This window comes from Oncorhynchus tshawytscha, linkage group LG10 (genome assembly GCF_018296145.1).
Source record: "Oncorhynchus tshawytscha isolate Ot180627B linkage group LG10, Otsh_v2.0, whole genome shotgun sequence".
Classification (NCBI taxonomy): Eukaryota; Metazoa; Chordata; class Actinopteri; order Salmoniformes; family Salmonidae; genus Oncorhynchus; species Oncorhynchus tshawytscha.
In genome coordinates, this window is record NC_056438.1 from 25,843,592 (window position 1) to 25,870,963 (window position 27,372).

At 41.8% G+C, this 27,372-nt stretch overlaps 1 protein-coding gene across 2 annotated transcripts; it reads left to right on the plus strand.

Moving 5' to 3' along the window:
- The first annotated feature begins 20 nt into the window (after nucleotides 1-20).
- tspan5a (tetraspanin 5a) lies at nucleotides 21-25,716 on the plus strand. Of its 2 annotated transcripts, XM_024434757.2 has the most exons (11): nucleotides 21-406; nucleotides 9,734-9,784; nucleotides 10,858-11,004; nucleotides 11,579-11,749; nucleotides 20,363-20,488; nucleotides 21,711-21,758; nucleotides 22,373-22,489; nucleotides 22,806-22,867; nucleotides 23,808-23,920; nucleotides 24,679-24,728; nucleotides 24,895-25,716. In XM_024434757.2, the coding sequence occupies exons 1-9, from the start codon at nucleotides 326-328 to the stop codon at nucleotides 23,881-23,883; spliced, it is 879 nt and encodes a 292-aa protein (XP_024290525.1). In that variant the 5' UTR covers nucleotides 21-325; the 3' UTR covers nucleotides 23,884-23,920; nucleotides 24,679-24,728; nucleotides 24,895-25,716. The 2 variants fall into 2 exon arrangements, with proteins under 2 accessions (XP_024290525.1, XP_024290526.1); XM_024434758.2 differs by lacking the exon at nucleotides 23,808-23,920.
- The last annotated feature ends 1,656 nt before the right edge of the window (nucleotides 25,717-27,372 follow it).

Below are 27,372 nucleotides of genomic sequence, written 5' to 3' on the forward strand. Positions count from 1 at the left end.
TCTTTAAAAACGCAGCCATAACTGTGGGGGAACGATTATCCGATTTGATCGGTGACAACCGAGAGGTCCCGTTAGTTGTAAACGCAGAGTGGATAGGTTGACGTTTGTTTGCTATTTACAGTGTTAGATTGTGCATTATTCTACTTTTATTATCAGGGTGACATCTGTGTGGAGGGATAGGCTACAGTATGTTTATTTTATTTGGATGAACCGAGCAGACAGCAAGTTCCAAGAATTGGATCGCCGAGGAGCTGAACCTGCCGCCTGCGAGCCTATGATCCGGTATATTTATCAGTCTATGAAGCCTACTGTATGAAATTCAAGTATGTCAGGAAAACATTTTAAAGGCCATGAAGTCAGTTGCTGCATCAAATATTTTATTTTTGGATTTAACATAATATTTTGGGTAAGTGTGTTTTTCTTCTTGCTATTTGCCACTCTTGTTGTCTTTCATTTGGGCAATTTTGAATCTGCAATCTGATGTTGTAAAATTAAACTGTAGGCCCAGCTAGAGGAAATGGCTTAAGTGGTATTATAATAGCCTAATTATTGTGAATAATATTCCTATGAGGATTTTAGGACCAAGATGCTTCACAAGCTGTTGGTCTATTGATGTATTAAATGATCGTCTGTTTTAAAAACTATAATAAATGAGAACATGTGATCGTTCGATGTGTGTATAGCAGCAAACCACTTTGGTTGTGTTGCCATGCATTGCAAGCTATTTTTTAACTTGCTTATTTTGGTTTGTGAATATGCACAATAGCCTTCACATAGACTGCTACTCAGAGCACTTTTTAATTTTCAGTCTCCACCGTTCCCGGTAATCCGCTTTCTGTCCTCGGTCGGGACCAACGAACATCATTGTGAAAAGTTTTTCCTCACATGCGAATGGTTGCATAAACATGAATATGCACTATTTATTATCATCATCGGGACTACATTCCCAGTAAGCAAAATTATGTTGAAAAAACGTCTAAAATCCGAACGTTGAAGTGGCATCTTTTCTGGAGATTGAAAATAAATATATTACAGGCGTTTTTCGGTACTGAATGAAAGTGGAAAATATGTAATTTATACGTCTTTTTTTGTCGTTGATTCTATGGCCAAATTTCAAATGCACATACTGTACATGCTCAAGTAATCCATATAATATAGGAAAGATTGCAATATAGAATATTTATTATTGCTGCCATATGTCACATGCACTTATGTTAGCTTTTACAAAAGCTTAAAATTGTCAGTGATAATGTTCAAAGTAGTCCTACTAAATAAACCAACAGTCCACTTCAACTACAATAACAGTCTCAGTAATTGACCTGTTGTTGTTTATCTACCCTAATTGAATGCATTGATTGTAAGTCGCTCTGATTAACAGCATCTGCTGAATCACCAAAATGTAAATGTAAAAATTAAACACATGCAAAGCATACTGTTCTAATGAACAGCATTAGCATGTACACATTTGGTCAGTCTAGACTCATCTGAAGGATATCATAGACGTCTAGTCTATATTTCATTAGTTTGAACAGCACAATAGAGTATGGCGCAGCTCGGTACAGTAGAGCACAGTAGAGTACAGTACAGTACGACACAGTACAGAAGATTTGTATTCCGTAGAGTATTGTTTAATTTAGTAGGGAACAGTACAGTAGAGTACATCAGAGTAAAGTAGGGTACAATACAGTACATTATACTGTACTCTACTGTGCTCTACTGTATTGTACTACACTCTACTTTTCTTTACTGTACTGTACTCTACTGTACTGTGCTTTGCCGTCCAAACTTGTGAAACACAGGTGTCTATGATTGGTTCAGATTTGGTTTAATCCGGACCCACCAAATGATTGGTTCAGATTTGGTCGAGTCCGGACCAGACAAAATCTGAACCAATCATAGAAAGCTACAGTTGAAGTCGGAAGTTTACATACACCTTAGCCAAATACATTTAAACTACATTTTTCACAATTCCTGACATTTAATACTAGTAAAAAATGTAACTGAGTCAGGTTTGTATGCCTCCTTGCTTGCACACGCTTTTTCAGTTCTGCCCACAAATGTTCTATAGGATTGAGGTCAGGGCTTTGTGATGGCCACTCCAATAAATTGACTTTGTTGTTATTAAGCAATTTTGCCACAACTTTGGAAGTATGCTTAGGGTCATTGTCCATTTGGAAGACCCACTTGGGACCAAGCTTTAACTTCCTGACTGATGTCTTGAGATGTTGCTTCAATATACAGTTGAAGTCGGAAGTTTACATACACTTAAATTGGAGTCATTAAAACTTGTTTTTCAACCACTCCACACATTTCTTGTTAACAAACTATAGTTTTGGCAAGTCGGTTAAGACATCTACTTGGCAGTTTTATGGCAGTTTTGGAGCAGTGGCTTCTTCCTTGCTTTAGCGGCCTTTCAGGTTATGTCGATATAGGACTCGTTTTACTGTGGGTATAGATACTTTTGTACCTGTTTCCTCCACCATCTTCACAAGGTCCTTTGCTGTTGTTCTGGGATTGATTTGCGCTTTTCGCACCAAAGTACGTTCATCTCTAGGAGAAAGAACACGTCTCCTTCCTGAGCGGTGTGACGCTGCGTGGTCCCATGGTGTTTATACTTGCATACTTTTGTTTGAACAGATGAACGTGGTACCTTCAGGCATTTGGAAATTGCTCCCAAGGATGAACCAGACTTGTTGAGGTCTACATTTTTTTTCTGAGGTCTTGGTTGATTTCTGTTGATTTTCCCATGATGTCAAGCAAAGAGGCAGTGAGTTTGATGGTAGGTCTTGAAATACATCCACAGGTAAACTTCCAATTGACTCAAATGATGTCAATTAGCCTAACAGAAGCTTCTAAAGCCATGACATCATTTTCTGGGATTTTCCAAGCTGTTTAAAGGCACAGTCAACAAAGTGTATGTCAACTTCTGACCAACTGGAATTGTGACACAGTGAATTATAAGTGAAATAATCTGTCGGTAAACAATTGTTGGGAAAAATGACTTGTGTAAAGCACAAAGCAGATGTCCTAACCGACTTGCCAAAACTATAGTTTGTTAACAATACATTTGTGGAGTGGTTGGAAAACAATTTTTAATGACTCCAACCTAAGTGGATGTAAACTTCCGACTTCAACTGTATGTTTCACAAGTTTGGACAGCAAAGCACAGTACAGTAGAGCACAGCACAATCTTTTCCCGACAAATCTATGTCCATGGGCGTTGAAATCAAGGCCGGTCCAGATCGCACCAAAGAAGAGTAAAAAATAAAATGGTTGGTCCGGACAGGTCCAAAAAAAGACTTGTAAAAGACGTTGGCCTCGATCCATGCGTACTAGGTTATGTCTACTCAATTCCCACTCAGTTTTTCCTTGTGAAAAGTAGGCCTGGCCTAATGAATGTCCAATCCAAGACAGCTTATTGTTTACCTAACACTTAGCCCCCACACCTAATCTAATTGTGACTAGGCCTATTAGTGAATTGTCTCAGATCTACTGCGAACCTACAGTATACCATTGATTGTAGGACTGACAACACTGAAAAAGGAGGATAGCTTCTAAAGATCCCATCATTATTTCAGTGACTTCATCTCAGACAGGGAGAGCTCATTATATGGTACCAAGTAGCTGGAAAAATAGGTTCATTTACTAAATAAAACCTCACTATTGTTGGGAAAATATGTTTTGGACTCACGTCTGTGTTTCTTATTCCCCTTTAGTTTCAACTGCCCTGTTAGAGAAATGCATGAGCCAGAGTTTAAGGGTCATGTCCAGAGGGACAAAGACCATAACAAGGACATTTTTATATAATAAGCCTGTCTCTGAAAAACACATTTGGCTCTTCAATGTCTTTCCTTGAAGATTCAAACAAAGGCAAAGTCTTCCCATGATGCTTTTCTTCTTCTGTTGCCTCTGTAAGGTTTTTGGATTGGGAATAGCTGACCAAGGAGAGCTTTTCCCATTAGGATTACGTACAGGTCATGTGACTCTCTAAGGTCTTATGCTGGCTCGCAGGAGTTTGGCAGAAATGGTCGCCTGGTTAATTCAATGCTAATGTAATCCCATTCAACGCCCTCCATCGCCTTTGTTCCCCTCAACCCCTCCCTCTGACCTTCCTCCTAAAGTCCGTCCCATTCGGCATTGTCTGCTTTCAGTGCCATTGACCATGTCCATGGTCGCGAGAGCCAGTGGTCTGCTAATGGTTTGAGCATTATTGTGGTCTTAAGTGATGCGGCTGCAAGAGCCTGATTTTACCTGCCATGATAGAGAACCTATACCTGCAATGGTTCTAGCCATGTCGCTGGCATGGCTATGCATTCTGTACTATAATGTACTTTTGATAATCCATTTGTGGTAAAGCTGGTACAGATGTTGAGATTAATGGGAATGCTGGTGAAGAGTTAAGGAATTTCTGGGTAATGCCTAATGCCAGTAACGTCTCTGATTCTGAGATAAAGCAAGCTAGGACCATAGAGATGGTTTGCATGTGAGAAGTCCTTTACGGTTGCCCGTTGTCGTCAACATGTGACAATATATATATATATCCAAGATCCATGTGAGAGGGCTTTGATAAACTACACAATTCTATCCTAAATGTCTTTGGAGGGTATTGCGTTGTGTAATACAGAAGTGCTCATGATATCAGATTTATAAATGGAGCTGGTGCCACTGAAGAGAGGTTGCGTCAATAATTTATTGCAGAATTTCCAATGGGATCATGAGTGCAGTATCAGTGTTAAACTTTCTGTCACTGCGTATTCTATTAAATCCAAGCTTTCTGTTTGTCATTGAAGCCACACATCCATGCCATGGCCAACAATAGGTCTGACTCACTGAAATCACTATCATCCACATTTTAAAACTATCATTAATAACCCAAAGAATTGTCATTTTAGCTGACATTGGAATGTAATATTTGCAGGCTTTCGCACATTTGTATCAACATTGTATCAACATTACAACGAGTTCTCATCGGGATGTAATGAATTAAAGTCCGGTGGATAAGTAAAGGCTTTGGACACAGCAACAGAATGGCAGCCAGGAGAAACATTGCTTGTGGTATTTTTGTAATAGTTTTCTCTCTGGGGGTCCATCTGGGACCATCGTCTGGAGTACCTCACAGTGTCTGGTGAAGTTCGAGATCACATATTACACAACTGGATTCTTTACAAAATAAGGACCATGGAAACCAAAGGGTTTGAGTTGTGATTTGTCATTGTCACGTCACGTCAAATGTGCCAAAGAGGAGTGAGTGTGAATTATGACTACAGCTTTATTACACAATGAGAATCCTCTGACTCTCTTTACCCTATCACTATAGTTGTGAGTTTAGAGTTCAGATTGTCCTCTGGCCCGTGGAGATATTACATTTTTAGTCAGCTCTTCTCCCGTATCTGACTGTGTTGATTTGAAAGATTTGTCATGGGCCTTCGTATCCTCAAAAAGTTCTACAGCTGCACCATCGAGAGCATCTTGACTGGCTGCATCACCGCCTGGTACGGAAACTGCTCGGCATCCAACCGCACGGCGCTACAGAGGGTAGTGCGTACGGCCCAGCGCGTCACTGGGGCCGAGCTCCTTGTCCAAGGCTCCGGCCACCCAAGTTAGTCTGTTACCGCATGGCAAGCGGGAGCAGTCTGGGACTAAAAGGCTCCTGAACAACTTCTACCCCAAAGCCATGACTGCTGAACAGTTAATTAAACAGCTACCCAGACTTTCTGTTTTCACCCCCTACCTACATGTACTTCAATCAATCACGTAACCAAACCTACATGTACATATAACCTCAGTCAGTCACTCCAACTACCTCATACCCCAGTACACTGACTCAGTACCGGTGGTACTCCTTGTATATAGCCTCGTTATTGTTATTTTGTTGTATTACTATTTTCTTTTGATCTATTTGTTAATATTCCTACTTGTAAGTAAGAATTTCCCTGTAAAGTCTACACTTGTTGTATTTGGCGCATGTGACGAATACAATTCGATTTGTTTAAGTATATGGATTAGCCTCGTTGTGAATCATCTCTGAAGTGATACACTCAGTCCAACTGAGGAGTGTGAATCTGTGTATGTTACCTAATGTATTCTGCATCCCAAATGGCACCATAGTTCCTACATAGTGACCTACTTTGGGGTCGAGTTACCTACATTTGAATGTTTATTTGGTTTTTGGAAAGCTACCAGGTCTTGCCAGCCATTTTGATATTCAGTGTAATCTCGGGGAATTAAAGAAGTGGCGTAGGTACAGTTTGCATTTTCCTACAAATGTTTCAGCCGTCTTGCTTTCAATGGCTGAAGGGATCATTTATTATAGTGATACTGTTCATAAACAAATAGCAAATAGGTTTGTGTACTAAGTAACCAATAATCGATCTTTCAACGATTTACAGAAAACCAACCCTAACCTGACATGTATGCAGTTCAACCCTACTCCCAAGGGTTATTTTATTTAGGGTGACTTTATTCATCATGGCTCTTCCTTCGACGAGGACACATTCGAAACGGGCCCCAAAGGACCAGACACATTTTCTCTTTTCCCTAAATATGCAGATTGTGCTTCAAAACGCACAGTGAACCAGCCATATCTAGGCTACATGACCCACAGTGTGTGTCGGCCATAAATAGCCTCTGACACAGCATTTAACAACCTGAGATTTAGCCTGACACTATTATTCTCATCCCAATTCTGGTTCACACACTGTATGACAATATCTCTGTATGGTAATACAGTTTACTTTCTCACATTTGACTCCATTGTCGCTGAACTGGTAGCCAATAAAAGTGCTGGAGAGGAAGGAATCCGCTCAAAGATTTCACCATGTGACCAATGGGGACTTTAAAATAGTTACAGAGTTGAATGGCTGTGCTAAGGGAAAACTGTGGCTGGATCAACAACATTGCAGTTATTGCGCAATGCTAACCTAATTGACCGAGGGCAAAGAATAAAGTCTGTACAGAATGCAAACATTCCAAAACATACATTCTGTTTGCAACAAGGCACTAAAGTAATACTGCAAAAAAATGTGGCAAAGCCTTTCACTTTTTGTCCTGAATACAAAATGTTTGGGGCAAATCCATTACAACACATTACTGAGTAACACTCTCCATATTTTCAAGCATAGTGGTAGCTGCATCATGTTATGTTTATGCTTGTAATCGTTTAGGACCGGGGAGTTTTTCTGGATAAAAAATAAACTGAATGGAGCTAAGCACAGGCAAAATCCTAAGGGAAAACCTTGTTGTCTGCTTTCAGCAGACACTGAGAGATGAATTCACCTTTCCAAAGTCCAAATCTACAATGGAATTGCTTACCAAGAAGACAGTAAATGTTCAGGAGTTACAGTTCGGACTTAAATCTACTTGAAAACCTATGGCAAGACCTGAAAATGGTTGTCTAGCAATTAATTTTGAAAATAATAGTGGGCAAATGTTGCACAATCCAGGCGTAGAAAGCTTAGAAACTTACCCAGAAAGACTCACAGCTGTAATCACTGCCAAAGATGCTTCTACAAAGTATTGACTCACAGGTGTGAATACTTATGTAAATAAGATATTTCTGTATTTTATTTTCAACAACATGTTTTAACTTTGTCATTATGGGGTGTTGTGTGTAGATGGGTGAGACAAAAATCTATCTAACCCATTTGAATTCAGGCTGTAACATAAGAAAATGTGGAGTACTTTCTGAAGACATGGTATGTGACCGTGAGCCTTGCTGAGATGAATGACAAGTCGAAGTGCTCTCTGTTGTCACGACAACAGATGCCTTTAGGCATTGTTGTCAAGGGGAAGGAACTTAGTAGTTAGGCTGTTCTAAGAATCACCAAGCATTTTTTTTCAGGATATTGATATAATCGCCCCCCAAAACCTAGCCAGTTTGTTTGTGCTATCATGCCAGCTCCCTGTCACTCATGGTCCTGTTTGGCTTGACTGACAGCAATAGCGTTGGCAGGAGCACAAACAGATCTGGGCTACCCAAAACCACCCTCATTGTCTTTAGGTAGAATTCATTCAACTCAGAGCCGTTACATTTGCCAACACCCACCCCTCGGTTGACAAACAACCATTAGGGCCTCACTGTAGGCAGAAACCAAGATGGAGGAGGGTTGCTTTAACCGGGACTATCCATCCCTCTGACGTGTTGTTTTAGCCACAGCTGGGGTTTCTGTGTTTTTATGAGAACATCAAGCTACCACATTACTGTGTGTATGCATGCACGTGTATCACTCCATTTGTGATTTGCGTGTGTGTGTGTGTGTGTGTGTGTGTGTGTATGGGTGTGTGTATGGGTGTGTGTATGGGTGTGTGTATGGGTGTGTATGGGTGTGTATATGGGTGTGTATATGGGTGTGTATATGGGTGTGCATGAGTGTGGGTGTATGAGTGCATTGACTATGTCCATCACCCAGCTGTCGAGGCTTGGCTCTTGTCTCTCATGTTAGTGTAGCCTATTGATCCAAGCCGTTTGGGTATCCCAGCCATCAGAACACACAGGACGGCTCCTTCTGGCCCTTCCTCTCACATACAGTAAATATGCAGAGCACTGACCAAACTGCGCCATCAGCCTACATGTTATGACCTTGCAGTCATTCTTCTCCAGAGTGACAATGAACTTGTATCATTGATCATCGAACGATGTCTGATCGACGTTTAGGGGTGTGCTGCTCTTCTTTATAGCTCTAGCCACACGTCTCTGTTGGTTGTGGCACCCTCTTTATACTTGCCCCTAGGCCTCAGATCTCAGACCAGCCCTTAGCCAACAGCTCTGTATTACAACCACATGAAGTGGCCCTGGTACACTAACAGGAGAACAGTGTTGTTCAGGATAGAGTAATAGTATGCAAACGATGCCAGACTGCAGCCAGATGGGGTGCAATGGCCACTCTGCCAGTGTCCCAATGTCCCCTGTAGCTGGCGTATAAATGCAGCCGTTTGTTCATATCATTCCGTGACATATAGCAAAGTTGCACAGCGCTGGCTGATAGGGCCTGTTCAATCCGAGCTGGAAGGTTGGACAGCTTGGGCCTGTCTCGTTCACTTCCTGTTGTTGTCATTTGGAAATGGTCCGCTGCATTCAGACACATTCCAGACGCCTGGCCCCACCCCACAGCTTCCTCTCAGACAGACAGACGGATGTACGGACAGGCAGGCAGAGAAACAGAATAGACAAACATACGGACAGACGGTCAGACAGGGAGGGAGGCACCTCCAAACTTGTCTCTCCCTTTCAACTGAGATAGCAGTTTAAGATGTTATCACCAAGTTAGTTAGTTAGTTCTGTCAAACGTCCATGGTCAATCTATTTCATTGGTCAAACCTGGCTGAAGGGTTTCACAAAATTGTCCCAGAAATCAAATCGCTAATATTCTGACTGGGCTTATGTTTTCAGTTAAGTGAGGAATTCCTTGGGAGAATTGTACATTCGGGCTTTTTTTTAATCCTTAACTCCTGTTTAGAATATGCAAGTGAAGATGTCCAAACATGCAATTTAGTAGTGGAAAGTGAAGTAATGTGAGTTGTGTGTTTATGTAACTGATGAGCATCGCTGACACCCATGATGTGGAGGAAACCTTTTTAAGTGTCAAGGTTGAAATTGAAAGATAATACATTTGGACAAAAGTGAACTTGAGTGCAGGAAGGAGAGGTTTCACCCTCTTTTTTGTCTCTGAGATTTGTGACAGTATATGATGCAGGTGATTAATGTGACATATTGTCTTTCTGTCGTCTCTTTTAGTTGCTGGGTGTGGCCTTCCTTGGAATCGGACTATGGGCATGGAATGAGAAGGTGAGTAACATAAGGAGACTGGGTAACATAAGGACCCAGTAAGAACATCAAATAAGGTCTTATTTAACAAAGAAATGTTCACTTAAGTGCAATATACAATCAGTCTTTTCCCACTTTGTCATTTACCCCCCTTGTGTCTGGAAGAGAAGGAAGCCACCTGCTGACCAGCACCAGGCTTCCAAGCATTATCTTTGATATAAGACAGCCCAAGTTCTCAAACTTGGGAGTATTTGGAGTAATTTGTGAAAATATATTATGGAAACAACACCAGAAGCACCCATAAGGGCACTGTCTACCCTTTTGCCTTGCTCTGACATACAGGAGCCATTTTGTCTTACTTATGTGCTTGTTGTGTTGTCTATAGTGTGTCTATCTTGGGTCTTGGGTCTAACCAGTAAAGAAGCACAAAACCAGTAAGGAGGAAGTGCATGAGTTGTTTTGGGGAATACAAACATAGTTATTTTTATTAGAATGATTGATTCTGGGGTGGTAGGTAGCCTAGTGGTTAGAGCATTAGGCCAGTAATCAAAAGGTTGCTGGATCAAATCCCCGAGCTGACAAGGTAAAAATATGTTGTTCTGTGCCTGAACAAGGCAGTTAACCCACTGTTCCCTGGTAGGCCATCATTGTAAATAAGAATTGGTGTTTAACTTGCCTAGTTAAATAGAAAAAAAATACCAAAAATCTACTAGGGAGGAGCTGGGAGAAAATACCAAGGCTGACAGCTTGATGTACTGTATAATAGGGAGTTAACCTTAGAATGATAGTGGTGCCTGGTACTGAGGTATCCCAGGCCAAAACAGAACCTCTGTTTGATTAAGGACTTTTTATGAATTCCTTACACAAGTTTGGGTCATAGAGGAACTCTAAATTAGAAGTCTCTGAGTTTTTTTAACACTTGACCCTTGACACTTTTTAACACTTTACATGTCCTATTCATCTTGCTTTTTATGCATTCCATTCCCTCACATGGTTTTATAGCTTCCTTTTTAACCAACTTTTTTCTCTCTCTCTCTCTCTCTCTCTCTCTCTCTCTCTCTCTTTCATTTGTTTGTTTGTTTGTTTCTCTCCAGGGTGTTCTCTCCAACATCTCGTCCATCACAGACCTGGGGGGCTTTGACCCTGTCTGGCTCTTCCTGGTGACGGGAGGGGTCATGTTTATCCTGGGCTTCGCCGGCTGCATCGGAGCGCTGAGGGAAAACACCTTACTGCTCAAGTTTGTACGTCCACAACTCTCTCACTCCCAGTTGGCTCCCATAGACATACACATTTCTATGTGTGTGTGTATATACATCATTTATGTATATGTTATATAGATGATTGGCTCCCTCTTGAACTATAGCAACAGACTTAGCGCCTGTACTTCCCGCGGCTCTGTCCCACATGTTTAGTCCATTGATGTGTAGCCTTTTTCTGGGGCTGGGAAACCATGTCCCGTCTCACACATCAGTTATTACAGAACACTTCTGTCAGGTGTGTTAGTGCTGGGCTAAAACAAATATGTGCACTGCCTGGAGGTTGATTCACCAGGAATGGAAGGAGAAACACAGGACCAAATCTTCAGTGCTAAATCCTAGCTTTGTGTATGCTTGTTACCCTTTATCCCTCTCGTTCCCTCTTTCACCCTCTCTTTATCCCTCTCTTTCCCCCTCTCGTTATCCCTCTTTCACCCTCTCGTTATCCCTCTTTCACCCTCTCTTTATCCCTCTCTTTATCCCTCTCTTTCCCCCTCTCGTTATCCCTCTTTCCCCCTCTCTTTATGACTCTCTTTATCCCCCTGTTCCTGTGTTCCAGTTCTCTGTATTCCTGGGGATCATCTTCTTCCTGGAGCTGACGGCTGGAGTGTTGGCCTTTGTCTTTAAGGACTGGATCAAGGACCAGCTCAACTTCTTCATCAACAATAACATCCGGGCGTACCGTGATGACATCGACCTCCAGAACCTCATAGACTTCACACAGGAATATGTAAGTGTTTGAAGATCAGTGTGTGTGTATGAGAAAATGCAGTTATTACAGAGGAGAAGCGCTGGTTTGAGTAAGGTGAAGAGATGGTCTTGTAAGATGCGGGGGTAGGAGCATGTGTGTGTTGGCGTGTGAGAAAGCGATAGAACCTGGTTGCCCCACTCATATTTCCCGATGCCTTGGCAACGTATACCATGTTTCTATAGCAACTAGGGGAGGCAGGGTGGCCTACGATTCTCGTCGGATGTGTAGCGCTCTTAAGAATTTTTGTGAAAAGGATATTTTTATCCATGGCATGAGAATCTCCCATAGTATCTTCAATATTCCTCCCAATCCAGGAATCAGGTAAATTTGAAATCTGCTGTGGAGTACATACCACCTAGCACAACATGTTTGCAGTCAAAAATGTGATTTTTCCAGTGTTTTATATACAGTGCCTTCAGAATGTATTCAAGGTGGGATTAATTGTCCTTTTTTTGTCAATGATCTACACAAAATACTCTGTAATGTATTGTAAAGTGGAAGAGAAATTTGAACATTTAAAAAAAAAGTCTCTACAGGCTTCCTTCTTTACACTATGTCATTTAGGTTAGTATTGTGGAGTAACTACAATGTTGTTGATCCATCCTCAGTTTTCTTCTATCACAGCCATTAAACTCTATAACTGTTTTAAAGTCACCATTGGCCTCATGGTGAAATCCCTGAGTGGTTTCCTTCCTCTCCGGCAACTGAGTTAGGAAGGATGCCTGTATCTTTGTAGAGACTGGGTGTATTGATACACCATCCAAAGTGTAATTAATAACTTCACCATGCTCAAAGGGATATTCAATGTCTGCTCTTTTTTTTACCCATCTACCAATAGGTGCCCTTATTTGCGAGGCATTGGAAGAACCTCCCTGGTCATTGTTGTTGAATCTGTGTTTTCATTTTATATGAATTTGTAAAGATGTCTAAAAACATTATTCCACTTTGACATTATAGGGTATTGTGTGTAGGCCTGTGACACAAAATCTTAATTGAATCCATTTTCAATTCAGGCTGTAACACAACGAAATGTGGAAAAGTCAAGAGGTGAGAATACTTTCTGAAGGCGCTGTACATCTCCACACTATGAGTTTGGAATAATATTGTAAAAATTCATATAATGCCCTTTTAGAGTAAGAGCTGAAGCAATATTCTCTATGGACACAAGGTTTGTTTGTTGGCAGTGTACTTGTTGCTGATTATGACTAGATATACTCTTGGATGACTACTCACATAAAGACGATGATTTAGAAGGCCAGATCAAAAGGTCCAACACTAGTGAAGTCCAGTTTGTAGAAAAGCACAGGGCAGACCTCATAGCAGATGCCCTGGTCTCACAGAATTGGACCCATTAAAAGGTCTACCCTAAGATCCAGAAGGCCAAAACCAGCCAGGATCAAATGAGGGAGCTGTACTCTGCCCTGTCCACTCCAACCCAGAAGGAGGCTTTCTACGGGATTTCGAAAGGAGAAATATCCTTGGCTTATCATGGAGAAAAACCCAGAACCGGTCAGGGATGATTACCTGGAACAGATGAAATCTGAGAATTTCTACAGTGCAAGAATATCTCTTCCACATTTGAGAGATGTTGCTACTGGAGAAACGATACACAAAGCACTCAATGGTCCAGAAACACAGAAACGAGTGGGAGAGAGGGCAGGAGATAAGCTTGCGCGGGGCTGCCTTGCAGAATGTTCTGAGGACCATGGACAGTCAGAACACCAGCATAGAGAGACTGTTTGAACCTGATCAATATGGAGAAGAGGGAAGAACTGTTCTATTACAAGGCCAAGCACTCAGAAAATCATGTTGGATTGGGCGTCCAGACGACTCTTTTCAGACCGTTTTTGAATGTCTTTCTCTGAATGTGCTCGCAGGTAAATCTCATTCATCGGGACGTGAGTCTCGCTGATGTTATACTGAACTGCAATCCAGAATTGAAGCCAGTTATTCCACACATTCACTCCCATCCAGAGAAGATCATCTTCAGCCTGGAAGGTTTTGATGACTTGAAGGTTTCTTTCTGTGTTGCAGCAATTTCCAGCAATGACCTCAACCAGAAAAGATCCCTGGAAGATAATACTGGGGACCGTTTGAGTAAAAACATCTTACCCAGATCATTTCTACTCATTGCTAGCAGACCAGGAGCTTTAGACATTCTGAAGACACTCCTTGAAGATCCATGCTATATAGAGATTCTTGGATGTTCACAGGAGGGAGTTGAGGAATACGTTCAGAATTTCTTTGACAATGACTAGCTAAAAACATAAACTGTGGTGTATGTGAAAGGAAATTAAAAATGTGTTCACAACATGTTTCAGTCCAGTTATGTGCTGGTTTGTTTCCACTGTTTTGAGAGAACGTTCTGGAGAAAGGCACAGATCTACAGTACATCACGCTTTGGAAAAGAATCAGGTGCTCCTGCCTGAAACCTCCTTCAATGCCTTGGCAATTTAGCAAGAAGAGGAATACAGAAAAAACAAGTTCTGTTTAAAGAACAAGATGTGATTCAAGAGTTTTCTGTGATCTCCCAAGTGCCATCACTGTTTTTGAACAAGGTCTTATTGAAGAAGACAACCCACTGCCAAACAGTTTACAGCTTCGATCACCACATAGTCCAAGAGTTATTCGCAGCAATATTATACACTGAGCGTACAAAAAATTAGGATCACCTTCCTAATATGGAATTGCACCCCCTTTGCCCTCAGAACAGCCTCAATTCGTCGGGGCATGGACTCTACAAGGTGTCAAGCATTCCACAGGGATGCTGCTGGCCCATGTTGACTCCAATGCTTCCCACAGTTGTGTCAAGTTACCTGGATGTCTTTTGTGGGGTGGATCATTCTTGATACACACGAGAAACTGTGTGTGAAAAACCCAGCAGCGTTGCAGTTCTTGACACACTCAAACCGGTGCGCCTGGCACCTACTACCATACCCCGTTCAAAGGCACTTAAAACTTTTGTCTTGCCAATTCACCCTCTGAATGGCACACATACACAATCCATGTCTCAATTGTCTCAAGGCCTAAAAATGATTCTTTAACCTCTCCTGCCCTTCATCTACACTGATTGAAGTGGATTTAACAGGGGACATGAATAAGGGATTATAGCTTTCAGCTGGTCAGTCTGTCATGGAAAGAGCAGGGGTTCCTAATGTTTTGTACAGTCAGTGTATGTTCTCTGTGATGAAGAAGAGTGTCGTGACTTGACTTTAACATTAATCTGAAGACCCGATTTTTAAATTAAGTTACCATCTCCTGAATTAAACTCTAAAAGGTTTACCCATCACATCTATAAACATATTAATCATAACCTCATATCGTATCATTCTGAACAGTCATAACCTCCTTGCATCAGCCTTACTTATGATTCAGGACTACACAAATTGGTTTAATTATTTATTTACTAGCTAATTACATGGAACACAGGATAAACATACACACTCTGCACCAGTTATTGACTGGAGACTTAATTTGCCAAAAACATGTCCCTAGCGGAATGACAACAATGACAACTACTTGTTAAAGAAGAGATGGAGAGGGACACTTAACATTGGTACATTCAGAAACTACTCTTGCCGCAGTAACCACATACTTTGCACAAGAAATGCCGCCCACTGTGAGTAAGAAATCATGAATGTATTTACGTGATAGGCCTGGGTTTGCCGGGGGTCTCTCGGTGAACAGGGCACCCTTGTAAGGCTCTGATTTTCCAAAATGGTTCCAACAAGTCTTCTACTGTTGTCCTTCTTCCTAGTTGTCCGGTATCCGGTGACTTGTCGTGTAGTCCTGAACAGAACTACAGAGTTGATTTTTCTTCCATTCACTCTTGAAGATAGGCTAGACAGCCGTATCGATGGTTCTCCAGTGGGGTGATGAGAGTCGCATAACACAATGGTTTGAGCAGAGGAACAGGATGGTTCTTATTTCGCTTTTGAAGATACTTTACTTAGGACAGCTAATCAGCCATACCAGTGATTGTCCAGGAGGTGAGTTTATCTTCTCCACCTCGTGTTGAGATTCAAAGTTCAAACCATTTTAAACGTGCAGCTGCAGCTTCACGCTTTTCTGGTCCAATCATTTATACATTTTGCTCGAAAGGGGCGTTTCCGGCAGACATGTTCTCTGACCTCACTCCGGGGCGATGACTACTGAGTGTGCAAAGTTAATGGAAAACAATTATCTCTTATAGCTTCTGAAATCACATCCCTCTCTTAACAAAATCACTTTCATCATTTTTCATATTACATGCACCACACATAATATGGAAACTTCATATATGTAGTGTGTATACTTTCCAAGTTACAGTATTTTCTTTAACATGTTTAATGACATCATAAAATAACAAACAAAATGACATTAGAGCTCTATAGATTGCCTCTGATATTCCCCCGTTCTACATTAGAAATATTGTTCCAGTATTCGCTTTTGAACTTGTCAGAGTTTCAGCGGGAAAAAGTCTGTTGAGACAAAGAACATTCCTTTGAATCCTGACAGCGCAGGCCTGAATCTTCTCCCTTGATTTACAACAGGGCGTGAGTTGTTAATCCCCACTAGTTCTTTCCTTCCCCCTCTATGGGTGAGAGTGGGTCTAATTGAAGTTTCATTGCAAACCTTATCTGACCTATTTTGGATTCTCGTGGACAGTCATGACAAGAGCCAAAGAGAAGTATTGCTATTGGGAAGTAGTAGCTCACCTCTTATCCCTCTCAGATTCTATGCACACCTGACCAAATGAAGCTAGTTTCTTCTAGCTCTTTAAAAGAGACTGTTTTGCCTTTTCTCTCTGGCCTGTTCAACAGAAAAACAAGGTGCTTCCCAAAGGAGGAGTTAAACCTTGCCTTGCCAACTGATTCACAGTTACTAAACTGGTTAAAAGATGGTTGCCAACGCTTAGTCTATCATATTGGATTTCTGTTCAAATGTCTCTATGAGCAGCATGATAAAATGTTTGTTGGAGACGTGATTCAAAATCATGTAAGTATAAAGGCTGGTAGCTTCCACAAAGAATTCTCATGGCCGTTATAATATTGCTTTGACAATTGTAAACAAATTAAGAGCCTTAGTCTCAATTGCAAAGAGGTAAAAATAAATACTGCAGCATGCCTTACATAAGTGTGTAAAGGTGCTAGACTTGCTGAATGGAGGATTTGAAATACTGTGCTCGTCACGGAAATCTCCCAATTGTAATTAAAAAAAAAGATTAATTCTGGTCCCCCACATGAAGTGATACATCTTTGGTCTGCTCTTCTGGAGTCTCACTCATTTCAATTTGGTCATGAATGATCTATTTGGTTAAGCAAGTGGCATGGCTGCTCAAGACCCTTTTTGTGAAGCAGTCATAGTGGGTACTCTGGTGGAGGAGACTGCATCAAGTTTGGCAAGCCTCGTGCTGAGCTGTGAAAATCTGCAGGTTCTTTTGGCCAGATTCGCCAGAGACGGCTGTACTTGTAACATCTCTCGGTGTAAACGCTTTTGGACAAAGGTCTCATCATAAAGGGCTTCACGGTGAAAGATAGACACTAGTATTATTTTAAAATTAGGAGTCACAACACCGGTGATCAGATTCAACATGTTTACTTAACTCAATCTGCGCATGTCATACATCAGTACAGATGCCCTCAAGGGACACTGAAGCCACCTCAAGATATTAAAGGTGGATCAGACTGCTGACACAGGAGGCGATCAGAGTACTTTATGGAGCCCAAGGGCTTACAGTGAACTGTTACTGGTTGGAGATGTGACAAGCCAGTGGATCAGTGCTCTTACTGGATAAAAGAGGACTGCAACTCTTTTGTAATGCACTGGAGATAGATGGGGGAGGAATCACAGATGAGCTACTTAGAGCAGATATTGTGGGAGAGGTCATGTAAGGATTTTCACTGGAGCTGACTTACCCAGGTTCTTGAGGGCCCCAGTGTCTACTGGTATTTGCCTCTCCCTTGAATTTAATTAATTAAATATTGCTGTGAAACTGCAGTTACTACTGTACCATTGCTGTACTTAGGTTTTGTGTAAGATTACTAATGTTGTACATATGTATCATAGTTGGTCCCTACATTTGTTCAGGTCTGTTTTAAATTTGTTTGGAAAATGTTTTATTGCTCTGTTTGTAAAGGGTATATACTTGTGTATGTCTTCAATAACATTCTGTCTGTATATTCTGTTTATTGTGTATTTTCTGTGTATCGGCTATCTATATACTCAGTTTATTGTGTATATTCTGTGTCGTCTGTCCTGTATATTCCATGTATTGTGTATTGTCTGTCTGTATATTCAGTTTACTGTGTATCATCTCTCTGTATATTCCATTTATTGTATATATTCTGTGTATCATCTGTCTGTATATTCAGTTGATTGTGTAGATTATGTGTATCTGTCTGTATATTACATTTATCGTGTAGATTCTGTCTATTGTGTATTCTGTTTTATTGTGGCAACACCATTTCTTTCACCAGGTCACATTCCTGGTACATGCAAATGTACTTTGCGATTAAAGGTGATCGTGATTCTTCTTTAGACGGCAGGTAGCCTGACGGAGATAAATAACTCAAATGTACACAAATCGTGTGGACCTAGTACCTAAATGAACCCAAAATAATTGTCTGTTTTTAAACTGTATTTTATGGAGTTGCCTTTATAAAGACTAACATTAAAATGAGACCGAGAGAACGGTGGAAGGGAGCAAAGCAGTTGATGGCTAATGAACGTGTTCAATGCAATTTACCTCAGCACTCGTTAAACCACTTTCGCTTATTGGACTGCTAATCATATCATACAATGATGAGGTGCTAAAGCTATTACCATATTAAAATGAGTTATGCTGAATTACTTTCAATGCAATACAGTGGTTCGGTAATTAAACATTAAATATGATATAATATATGATTCATTCGTTTTGCTTCACTCAATAATGTGTCTTAAAATCCTCACTCGGGCTCCTTATATTGTTATCAGAAATGAATTGATATGCTTTAGCCAACAAATTTATTGAATTCACAAGGGCCTTGTGTAGAATCTCCTCTCTGGATTGGTCTTCGTCTCAGTTTCTCTATTCAGTGGCAGGCCTTTGTTCGTGTAGCCAGCGTATTCCATCTGGGCCTCTATTCACAAAGCGTTGTATAGTAGGAGTGCTGATCTAGGATCAGTTCACTCCCCCCCCTCTTCTTATTGATTAGGATCTGAAAGGGAAAACTGATCCTAGATCCGCTGTAAATATGTGTCCTGTTTTCAGCCTTCCACAATCTCTGTCAGTCACACACCACCCACACTGATGGTGTGAGATGAGAGAGGAATTCACTACAGTCATTCCCTCTAAACATTGGACTCTTTGTTTTCACCATATATGATAGCACTGCTATGCTGCAGTAGTGTGTGTGTGCGTATGGTGTGTGGGTCAGCTCTTTGTTCACCCGCACGCAATTGCTAACAACCCATCTGCAACTGCGAATGTGAAAATCTGAGGCCCGACCCTAACCCACAAATATAGAAAATGCTCTGTACAGTAAGAGATGGCAGAAAGATTTTTTGACAGGCCTTCCTAGATAGGCCAGGCCTATATTTGTGCTTTAAAATTTCCAACCTTTTGGTAGGCTATTTGTTATGCAACTTGTCTATAATTAAATACATGCAGCTTCTGTCATTACTTGTTGCACTAGAAGACTAAATTAACCCTTGCTCACCAGAATGTCATAAATTGATAGAATGAAAACTACAATCTAGTTAACATCGGTAAAGTTGGTTCTCTCTTTAGCTATGCTTCTCTCACGCAGCAAAGATGTTTAGGGACCGGGTAGAAAATGCAATAACCCCCCCTAAAAAAACCCCAGTTTGGCTGATTTTTAACACATTTTAAAAGCTGTTTAAACACTATAAGATTTCAGTTCGCTTTGGATGCATATTTTATGTGGTTGAAATACTATCAGCTTTTATGATGCTGATAAAGATAGCCTCACCACCTTTACAGATGGGTGGCAGGGTAGCCTAGTGGTTAGAGCGTTGGACTGGTAACCGGAAGGTTGAAAGTTCAAATCCCCGAACTGACAAGGTACAAATCTGTCGCTCTGCCCCTGAACAGGCAGTTAACCCACTGTTCCTAGGCCGTCATTGAAAATAAGAATTTGTTCTTAACTGACTTGCCTAGTAAAATAAAGGTAAAAAAAAAAAAAAACACCTTTACAGATGATCCCTAACCACACATTCATTCTCAGATGCTGAAGTAAATAAATCCAAATTTCTCTGTTCCTGAGTCAATGTACATTTTGGTGTATCATTTTACTGCAAGAGATACTTCCTTCTGCAGGAGTTAATATTATATTAGGCTATGTGAGAGGTCATAAACTTAGTGAGCGTTTAGATATTTTTTGGACATATTTAGTCATCGATCAGACGCTCCTATCCAGAGCAATATCCAGGACTTTATTATATAATCTCGTGGACTGTGGGTTATGAGTCAACCCGTGCAACACTAGTGTGTGCATGTGTTGTGAGGTAGTGGAACTTCCTGGGTATTTAAAGTGAAAAACATTTTAAATTAAAAGGAAGAAACGTGGATGTGCTGTTGACGATCTCTTCTCTGTTGCTTCTTGTCAGTGGGAGTGTTGCGGCGCATTCGGAGCGGACGACTGGAACCTCAACATTTACTTCAACTGCACGGACACCAACCCCAGTCGGGAGAAATGTGGCGTCCCCTTTTCCTGCTGCACCAAGGATCCTGCGGTAAGAAAGTCTCACAGGGGCTAGGTAGGGTTGGTCAGAGACCCGGGGTCATGGAGTTTGGTAAATCAAGCCTGGATTCCAAACTGAAAAACAACTCTCTTCTCCTTCGTCCTTGGCTTGCTGTTGCAGATCTGAAAAGACTGGATGGGTAAAAAACAATATGGTGGAAACTCCTTTTAGCCAGACTTATACAGATATACTGTATACTGGCTCTTCTTTTAGCGGTATTTAGTATACTGAGCCAGTCTCCTCAAATATGTGAGGGGGAGTTGTCAAGGACGGAGGAAAGTGAGTCTCCTATTTGGAACACAGCCCTAAGCTGCTTTCATAAGAGTGCCTCAATTGGAGTAGAGGGAGGTAGTAAGACATATTGAGTCAGAGAGAATGACAAGAAAAGTGAGCAACAAAAGGGTTTGACTGAAGAATAGATACTGTGACACAAGGACAAAGGAGAGGTAGAACGTGACAGAAGAGAAAAGACATCAACAAAGAGGGAGGGAACAAAAGTCCTGGCGACAAAGGGAGGGAGAGAACATTGTAACAATGGCCTCCACACATGCAGAAAACATCAGTTACATGGGACTGCCTGTGACAAGAGCATCAAGGGATAAATTATTTTCATAATGGTATGGAGGAGATCAGGACTAATACAGTAACGTCTTTCATCATTGGGGCACTTTTGAACAATGAATCCTACAAGATGTAGTGGAAATTGTGTTCCCTTACTCTCTGATGAATGTGTCACACTTTTACAGTTAAAGGGGTAGTTCACTGAAAATGATTTTGCTTCTGGTTAGTCCCAAGTGGCTCCCGAGTGGCGCAGCGGTCTAAGGCCATCTCAGTGGTAGATGTGTCACTACAGACCCTGGTTTGATTCCAGGCTGTATCACAACTGGCCGTGTTTGGGAGTCCCATAGGGTGGCGCACAATTGGCCCAGCTTTGTCTTGGTTTGGCCGTGGTAGTCCATCATTGTAAACAATAATTTCTTCTCAACTGACTTGCCTAGTTACATTTAAAAAATGGCAGTATCTATGAGATAGCAAAACCCATTTCTCAGACTGGCATTAATGCTAACATGCTCATATTATTGGTCAGAAACCAAACATGAATTGACACACGAACAGGAAATGGTCATGGGTGTCAGTAGTATTAGCAATGGAGGTTGGGGGGTATTGGCAGCTGACTTCTCTTTTTGATAACAATTGTATTTCTCTTCATTAGGAGGATGTGATAAACACGCAGTGTGGCTATGACGTACGAGCCAAAACGGTGAGTGCCGTTCCATTTCTCTCCTCTTTCCCCCTCTACCGCCTTCCTATTTCCTTCCCTTACATTTGTCCTCTCGTTTCCCTGATATAGTAGCCTCTATTATTATGATGTAAGAGACATTACTGAGAATATATAAAGTTATATAATATAATGAAGGGCTATGTAATACGATGGTTGTATAGTGAAGGCATATGCTTGGTTTTCATGCCATTTGGAGGCTAAGAAGCTCCCTGTACGGGAGACCCATAGGGCAGCGCACAATTGGCCCAGCATCGCCCGGGTTAGGGGAGGGCTTGGCTGGCAGTCCTTGTCCCATCGCGCACTAGCGACTCCTGTGGCGGGCCGGGCGCAGTGCACGCCGACACGGTTGCCAGGTGTACAGTGTTTCCTCCGACATGTTGGTGCGGCTGGATGCCGGGTTAAGTGGGCATTGTGTCAAGAAGCAGTGTGGCTTCGTTGGGTCGTGTTTCGGAGGACGCACGGCTCTCGACCTTCGCCACTCCCGAGTCCGTACGGGAGTTGCAGCGATGAGACAAGACTGTAACTACCAATTGGATACCACAAAAAGGGGCACAAAAAGAAGCCTCCCTGTAATAAACGTGTCATTGTCGTAGGACGCAGAGCAGAAGACCTACATCCATGTGAAAGGCTGTGTGCCACAGTTTGAGAAGTGGCTACAGGACAACCTGACAGTGGTGGCTGGGATCTTCATAGGAGTTGCACTGTTACAGGTAAGAGAAACGTTTCTTTGTCTACTTAGAAAGAGAGCAAGCCACTCTGATTCAGGACATTAACTTGTCTCAGCAGCATATAGTGATGTTTAGACACACCACACATGACTGATATGGCTGGTGTCCATCATATTAGTATCTTGTGGAGATGAAACACATTGCATTACAACTGCCAATCCCAAATGAATCCGGGACGTTATAAGTATTGTCGAAGATCAGAAATTTAGAGCATGAGCAGCTTGCATGTGACTCAGTTAATGAAAACATTTAAGTACAACAGACATCACATTCATAATTGATTTTCTTTCTTTTACAGATATTTGGAATATGTTTGGCACAAAACTTAGTGAGTGACATTGAAGCTGTGAGAGCAAGCTGGTGAGAAGAAAATACATCTCTCAATTTCATTCTGTAACGTCTTATGCATTTCCCTACATCTTTCGTTATCATCTGGATTCATTATTGATTTCCATACTCCTTAGCATAAGCATTAGCGGCATTGAAAATCAGAGAATTCAAAGTTCTACAATTGTTTTATTTTGAAAGTGGGCCACCATGTGGGCTAAAGTTGCAGTACGGCAACATGGAAATCCTTTGACCATGGAATCACATTTCAAAACCAGATTAGCATTTTAGAAAAAGTGCCTCCCTCATTTGGCATAGAATAAGAGTCGGAAGATCTTGGGCCATATGTATCAAGCTGCTGAAAATAAAACAATGGTTTAATAAATGGATGAAACCAGTGAAAATGTACTACTGTCAGAATGAAGAAAGAAGTTACAGCATTGATGTGTGTAACCACTAAATCAGCATTTTACCAGATTCTTAGTTTTTCTGATGTAGTTGGATACACATCGATCCAGAGTATACTGTCCAGTAAAACTTTTAGTTGTAGTTTCTTTGGCTTTGCTCTGGTTACTCACGTCACCTCCTAGTTTGACAGAGTTATTTCACATATGTTCTGCCCCTCTCATTTTTACATTTGTCAGACACCGTTATCCAGAGTGACGTGTAGGAGTAATTAGGGTTAAGTGCCTGGCTCAAGGGCACGTCGACAGATTTTTCACCTAGTCAGCTCAGGGACTCGAACCAGCCACCTTTCGGTTACTGGCCCAACACTCTTATCCGCTAGGTTACCTGCCACCCCAGCTGGCCTCTCAACTAGGAGACAGGAGCACAGCACCCCCCACTCACTCATGCCCACCCCCATCCCTGGCAGGGTGACTGGGGGACTAGCTGTTACACACGCCTACTCTGCCACACCATCGTCATGCCAACTCACCTCGTGCTTCATTCTTCCTCCCCCATGCTTCGTCAGGGTGCCCCCGCCCTTTCTCTCCATGCGCCGACCCCCGCCTCACTCTGGAAAGAAAGGGTCTGCGTACTACGCGTGAGGAACATGCTCGCGAGCGTGTGTATGTACTTTAGCCGGTGGGTGTTGTTGTTGTCCTCTGTGAATCAGTACTAGCCACCGTAGTCAATGATATACCACAGCCCAGACCCTGCAAGACCCCTGCAATTCGACCCAATGAGTTGAGGAATGAGGAATATGATATAATATATAACATAAAGCCAATGCTTTGCTGGCTTACAGTATAACGTTAGACTCTTTAAACTAAAACGTCCGTGGGTAAACACAGGCTGAAATGACAGACTTAACTGCAGGTTTAACTAGCCTGCCCTGTATACACTGTCTGCCAGGGGTGTAGTGGGTTCTGTACATTTCCAAAGACACATTGCCCTTTTTCCAAAGCCAACAAATAGCCAAAATGTCTGCCTATAGAAGGACCTGTCAGTTCTCTCCACATCCTGTTGTCATGAAGAATGGAAACGCTTTCAGACTATTGAGAAAGGATTCCTCCACCTCCCTCAGATCCCTCCTCCACTGTGTCACTGTGCCAAACCATCCCTCTGTGCCCCCCTGACCATGCCCACCTCAACCTATCCACCAGGGGTGTATTCAGGATGCATTACATGTTTACCGCACACTCAAACGCAAATGGAACTACACATGGGACTTGAGCTTAACATTTGGTTCCAGAGTATTGTGAACACTACTGATTAGAGTGGGACTGAAAAACACTTGATAACATTTCAAAACTTTACGCATTTTGAATACACTCCCTGGCTTTGCTCTTGTGTACCAGAAAGAACATGCTTTAGCTTTTTTTCTTTCTCTTGCTGTGTAGTTTGTTTACCTGATGTCACGGTTTACCTGTCTTCACCCAGGAATGCACAGGTAAGGATTACCAAGTTAGCTAGCTGAGCTTTATAGTGCCCTTATGTCACAACTACAACTGTGTTGTTGACATTTCTCAAAGTTCACCCCAGTAATACATTGACATGGGACTAGGATTAGTTTGTTTTAAGAGCTGTGACTGACCTTGATGTCTGTTTCTCCCAAGGTCTCTTCAGCATGGCTACGCCATTCTCGGCACATAAGAAAATGCTCAAAGCCTGCTACCACTGGGAAAGATTCCTGAGAGCACCTGCACCATGGTGACCTGCACATTCTGATCCTTTTTAAAGATGGGTTTAGGGTTGCAAATTTCCAGTAACTTTCCAAAAATTCCCAGGTTTTTCAGAAATCCCAGGTGGCAGTTTTCTGGAAAACCTGGGAATTTGGGGAAAATGACCCTGTTTTGCATCTCCATTGTTCCATGGGATTCCATCCATGTGACAAACACTTTGTGTAGAAATGTACAGAAAATAATGACCCCAAAAAACTTGGGGGAAAGTTGCTTGTAAATGCACTGCATGCCTGTCCCACATAGGGTGGCCACATTTAAAACACCCAAATGCGAGACTACAGGATGATATTGCAGGATAGTGTAGCCTACATTAATAAAAACATTTGGCAGCCCCCCCCACTGGAATTTAGACTGAACTGAAAGGATTTTTACAAATGTGATTGGTTGATGATATGACATTGCCTACGTCTCGTCTGGCGCTGGGCAAAATATCAGATCTCAACAACGATTGGAGAAGAGTTTAACATCACCAGTATTCTTAGACTACCACATCCTAATGATATATCTTTTTTTCATAAGCGCATATTAGTGGTGCTTTGTTTTGTTGATAAAATGCGGGACATGATTGTTTCGTTGCAGGACGCGGTACAAAAGGGGGAAAAATGTGGGACTGTCACACGATCCGGGACATGTGGTCAACATACTGGTCACAGTAGCATGGATTCTGGTTTTGTTTCATTAAAATGTGCAAAAGTTCTCTTATTGACACAAGTATTTTTAACAGTAAAATAGTAGCTGTATTTGTGGTGACACTGTGAGCTTAGGAAAGAGAGTAATGGTGCTAGAGGGCAAATGTACAGTAGTAGTCACAGCCTTTAAGTCACGTTTCCTTTGAACTGCTGAAGCGTTGTCGGTTCAAGCATTTTTGTTGCACAAATGAGCATTCGTTATATCCCATGCCATCTCTACCACCTGGTGAAATACATACAGGTATTTCAGATACTTTCAAATACTTGAGGTGTGCTTGATTTAGCATGTTTTTCACTTTTGGGACTAGTCTCTTGGTTCCATTTTAACAGGCAAACTAAATCAAGCACACTTAAAGGTCCAATGCAGCTGTTTTTATCTCAATATCACATACTTTTTGGAGTACTTTACTGTGATTGTTTTCAATTCAAATGGTTGAAAATAAACAAAAATATCTTCTTGGCCTCCCGAGTGGCGCTGTGGTCTAAGGGTCTCCTACGACCGGGAGACCCATGGGGCAGCGCACAATTGATCCAGCATCGCGTTAGGGGGGGTTTGGCCGGCAGGGATATCCTTATCCCATCGCGCTCTAGCGACTCCTGTGGCGGGCTGGGCACATGCACGCTGACACGGTCGGCAGGTGTAGTACGGTGTTTCCTCTGACACATTGGTGTGGCTGGCTTCCGGGTTAAGAGGGCATTGTGTCAAGAAGCAGTGAGGCTTGGTTGGGTTGTGTTTCGGAGGACGCACGGCTCTCAACCTTCGCCTCTCCCGACTCCCTATCGGAGTTGCAGTGATGAGACAAGACTAACTACCAATTGGATCCCACGAAATTGGGCAGAAAAAAGGGATTAAAAAAGTATAATAATTGTTTCAATCTCTTCTTAGCAAAGAGCAATTTCTCTAGGACTGTGAGTGGTCAGAGTTAGGAGGGGGAAAACTGAAAATTAGCTGATAATGGCAGAGAAGTTTGGAACTCTTTCTTATTGGGCGGCAGGTAGCCTAGTGGTTAGAGCGTTGGATCCCTGAGCTGATGAGGTAAAAATCTGTTGTTATGCCCCTGAAAAAGGCAGTTAACCCACTGTCCCAAGGCAGTCATTGAAAATAAGAATTTGTTCTTAACTGACTTGCCTAATTAAATAAAGGTAAAATAATAAAAAAATATTTTTTTTTGTCTTTTTACTAATTTACAGCATGGTGGTGTCAACAGTGAAGGGTAAAACTACATCCACCAAAACAGGATGACATTTCAGGTGGTATTTTCAAACAGCTCTGACACTAAAATAACATTATCATGTTCACAGTATTATTCCAACCTCAGCGTGGAAATACACTTAAAACATAGGAAAATCACATTTTTGACTGCACTGGGTGTTTTAAGTATCAATGTATTTTGTCTGATCTCTGCACACTCTACATACAGGTTTTTAATGGTTAAAACACACTTTCAGTTCATGTCCAGTATGGTGGTCTTCTGTTTTCAATACCTCAAAGTGAATAGTGTCAATCTTTAGGAATCCCTGCTACTCCTTATTCAATTTTGTTCTGAGGGCTGAATGTGATTGGTTGGATGAAAGCGAAACTACCATTAGTGAGACATTACAACGGCCAGAGTGAAAAGAAAACTCAGTTGCTGTCATATTTGTAGGTGGTGGATTGTGTAGC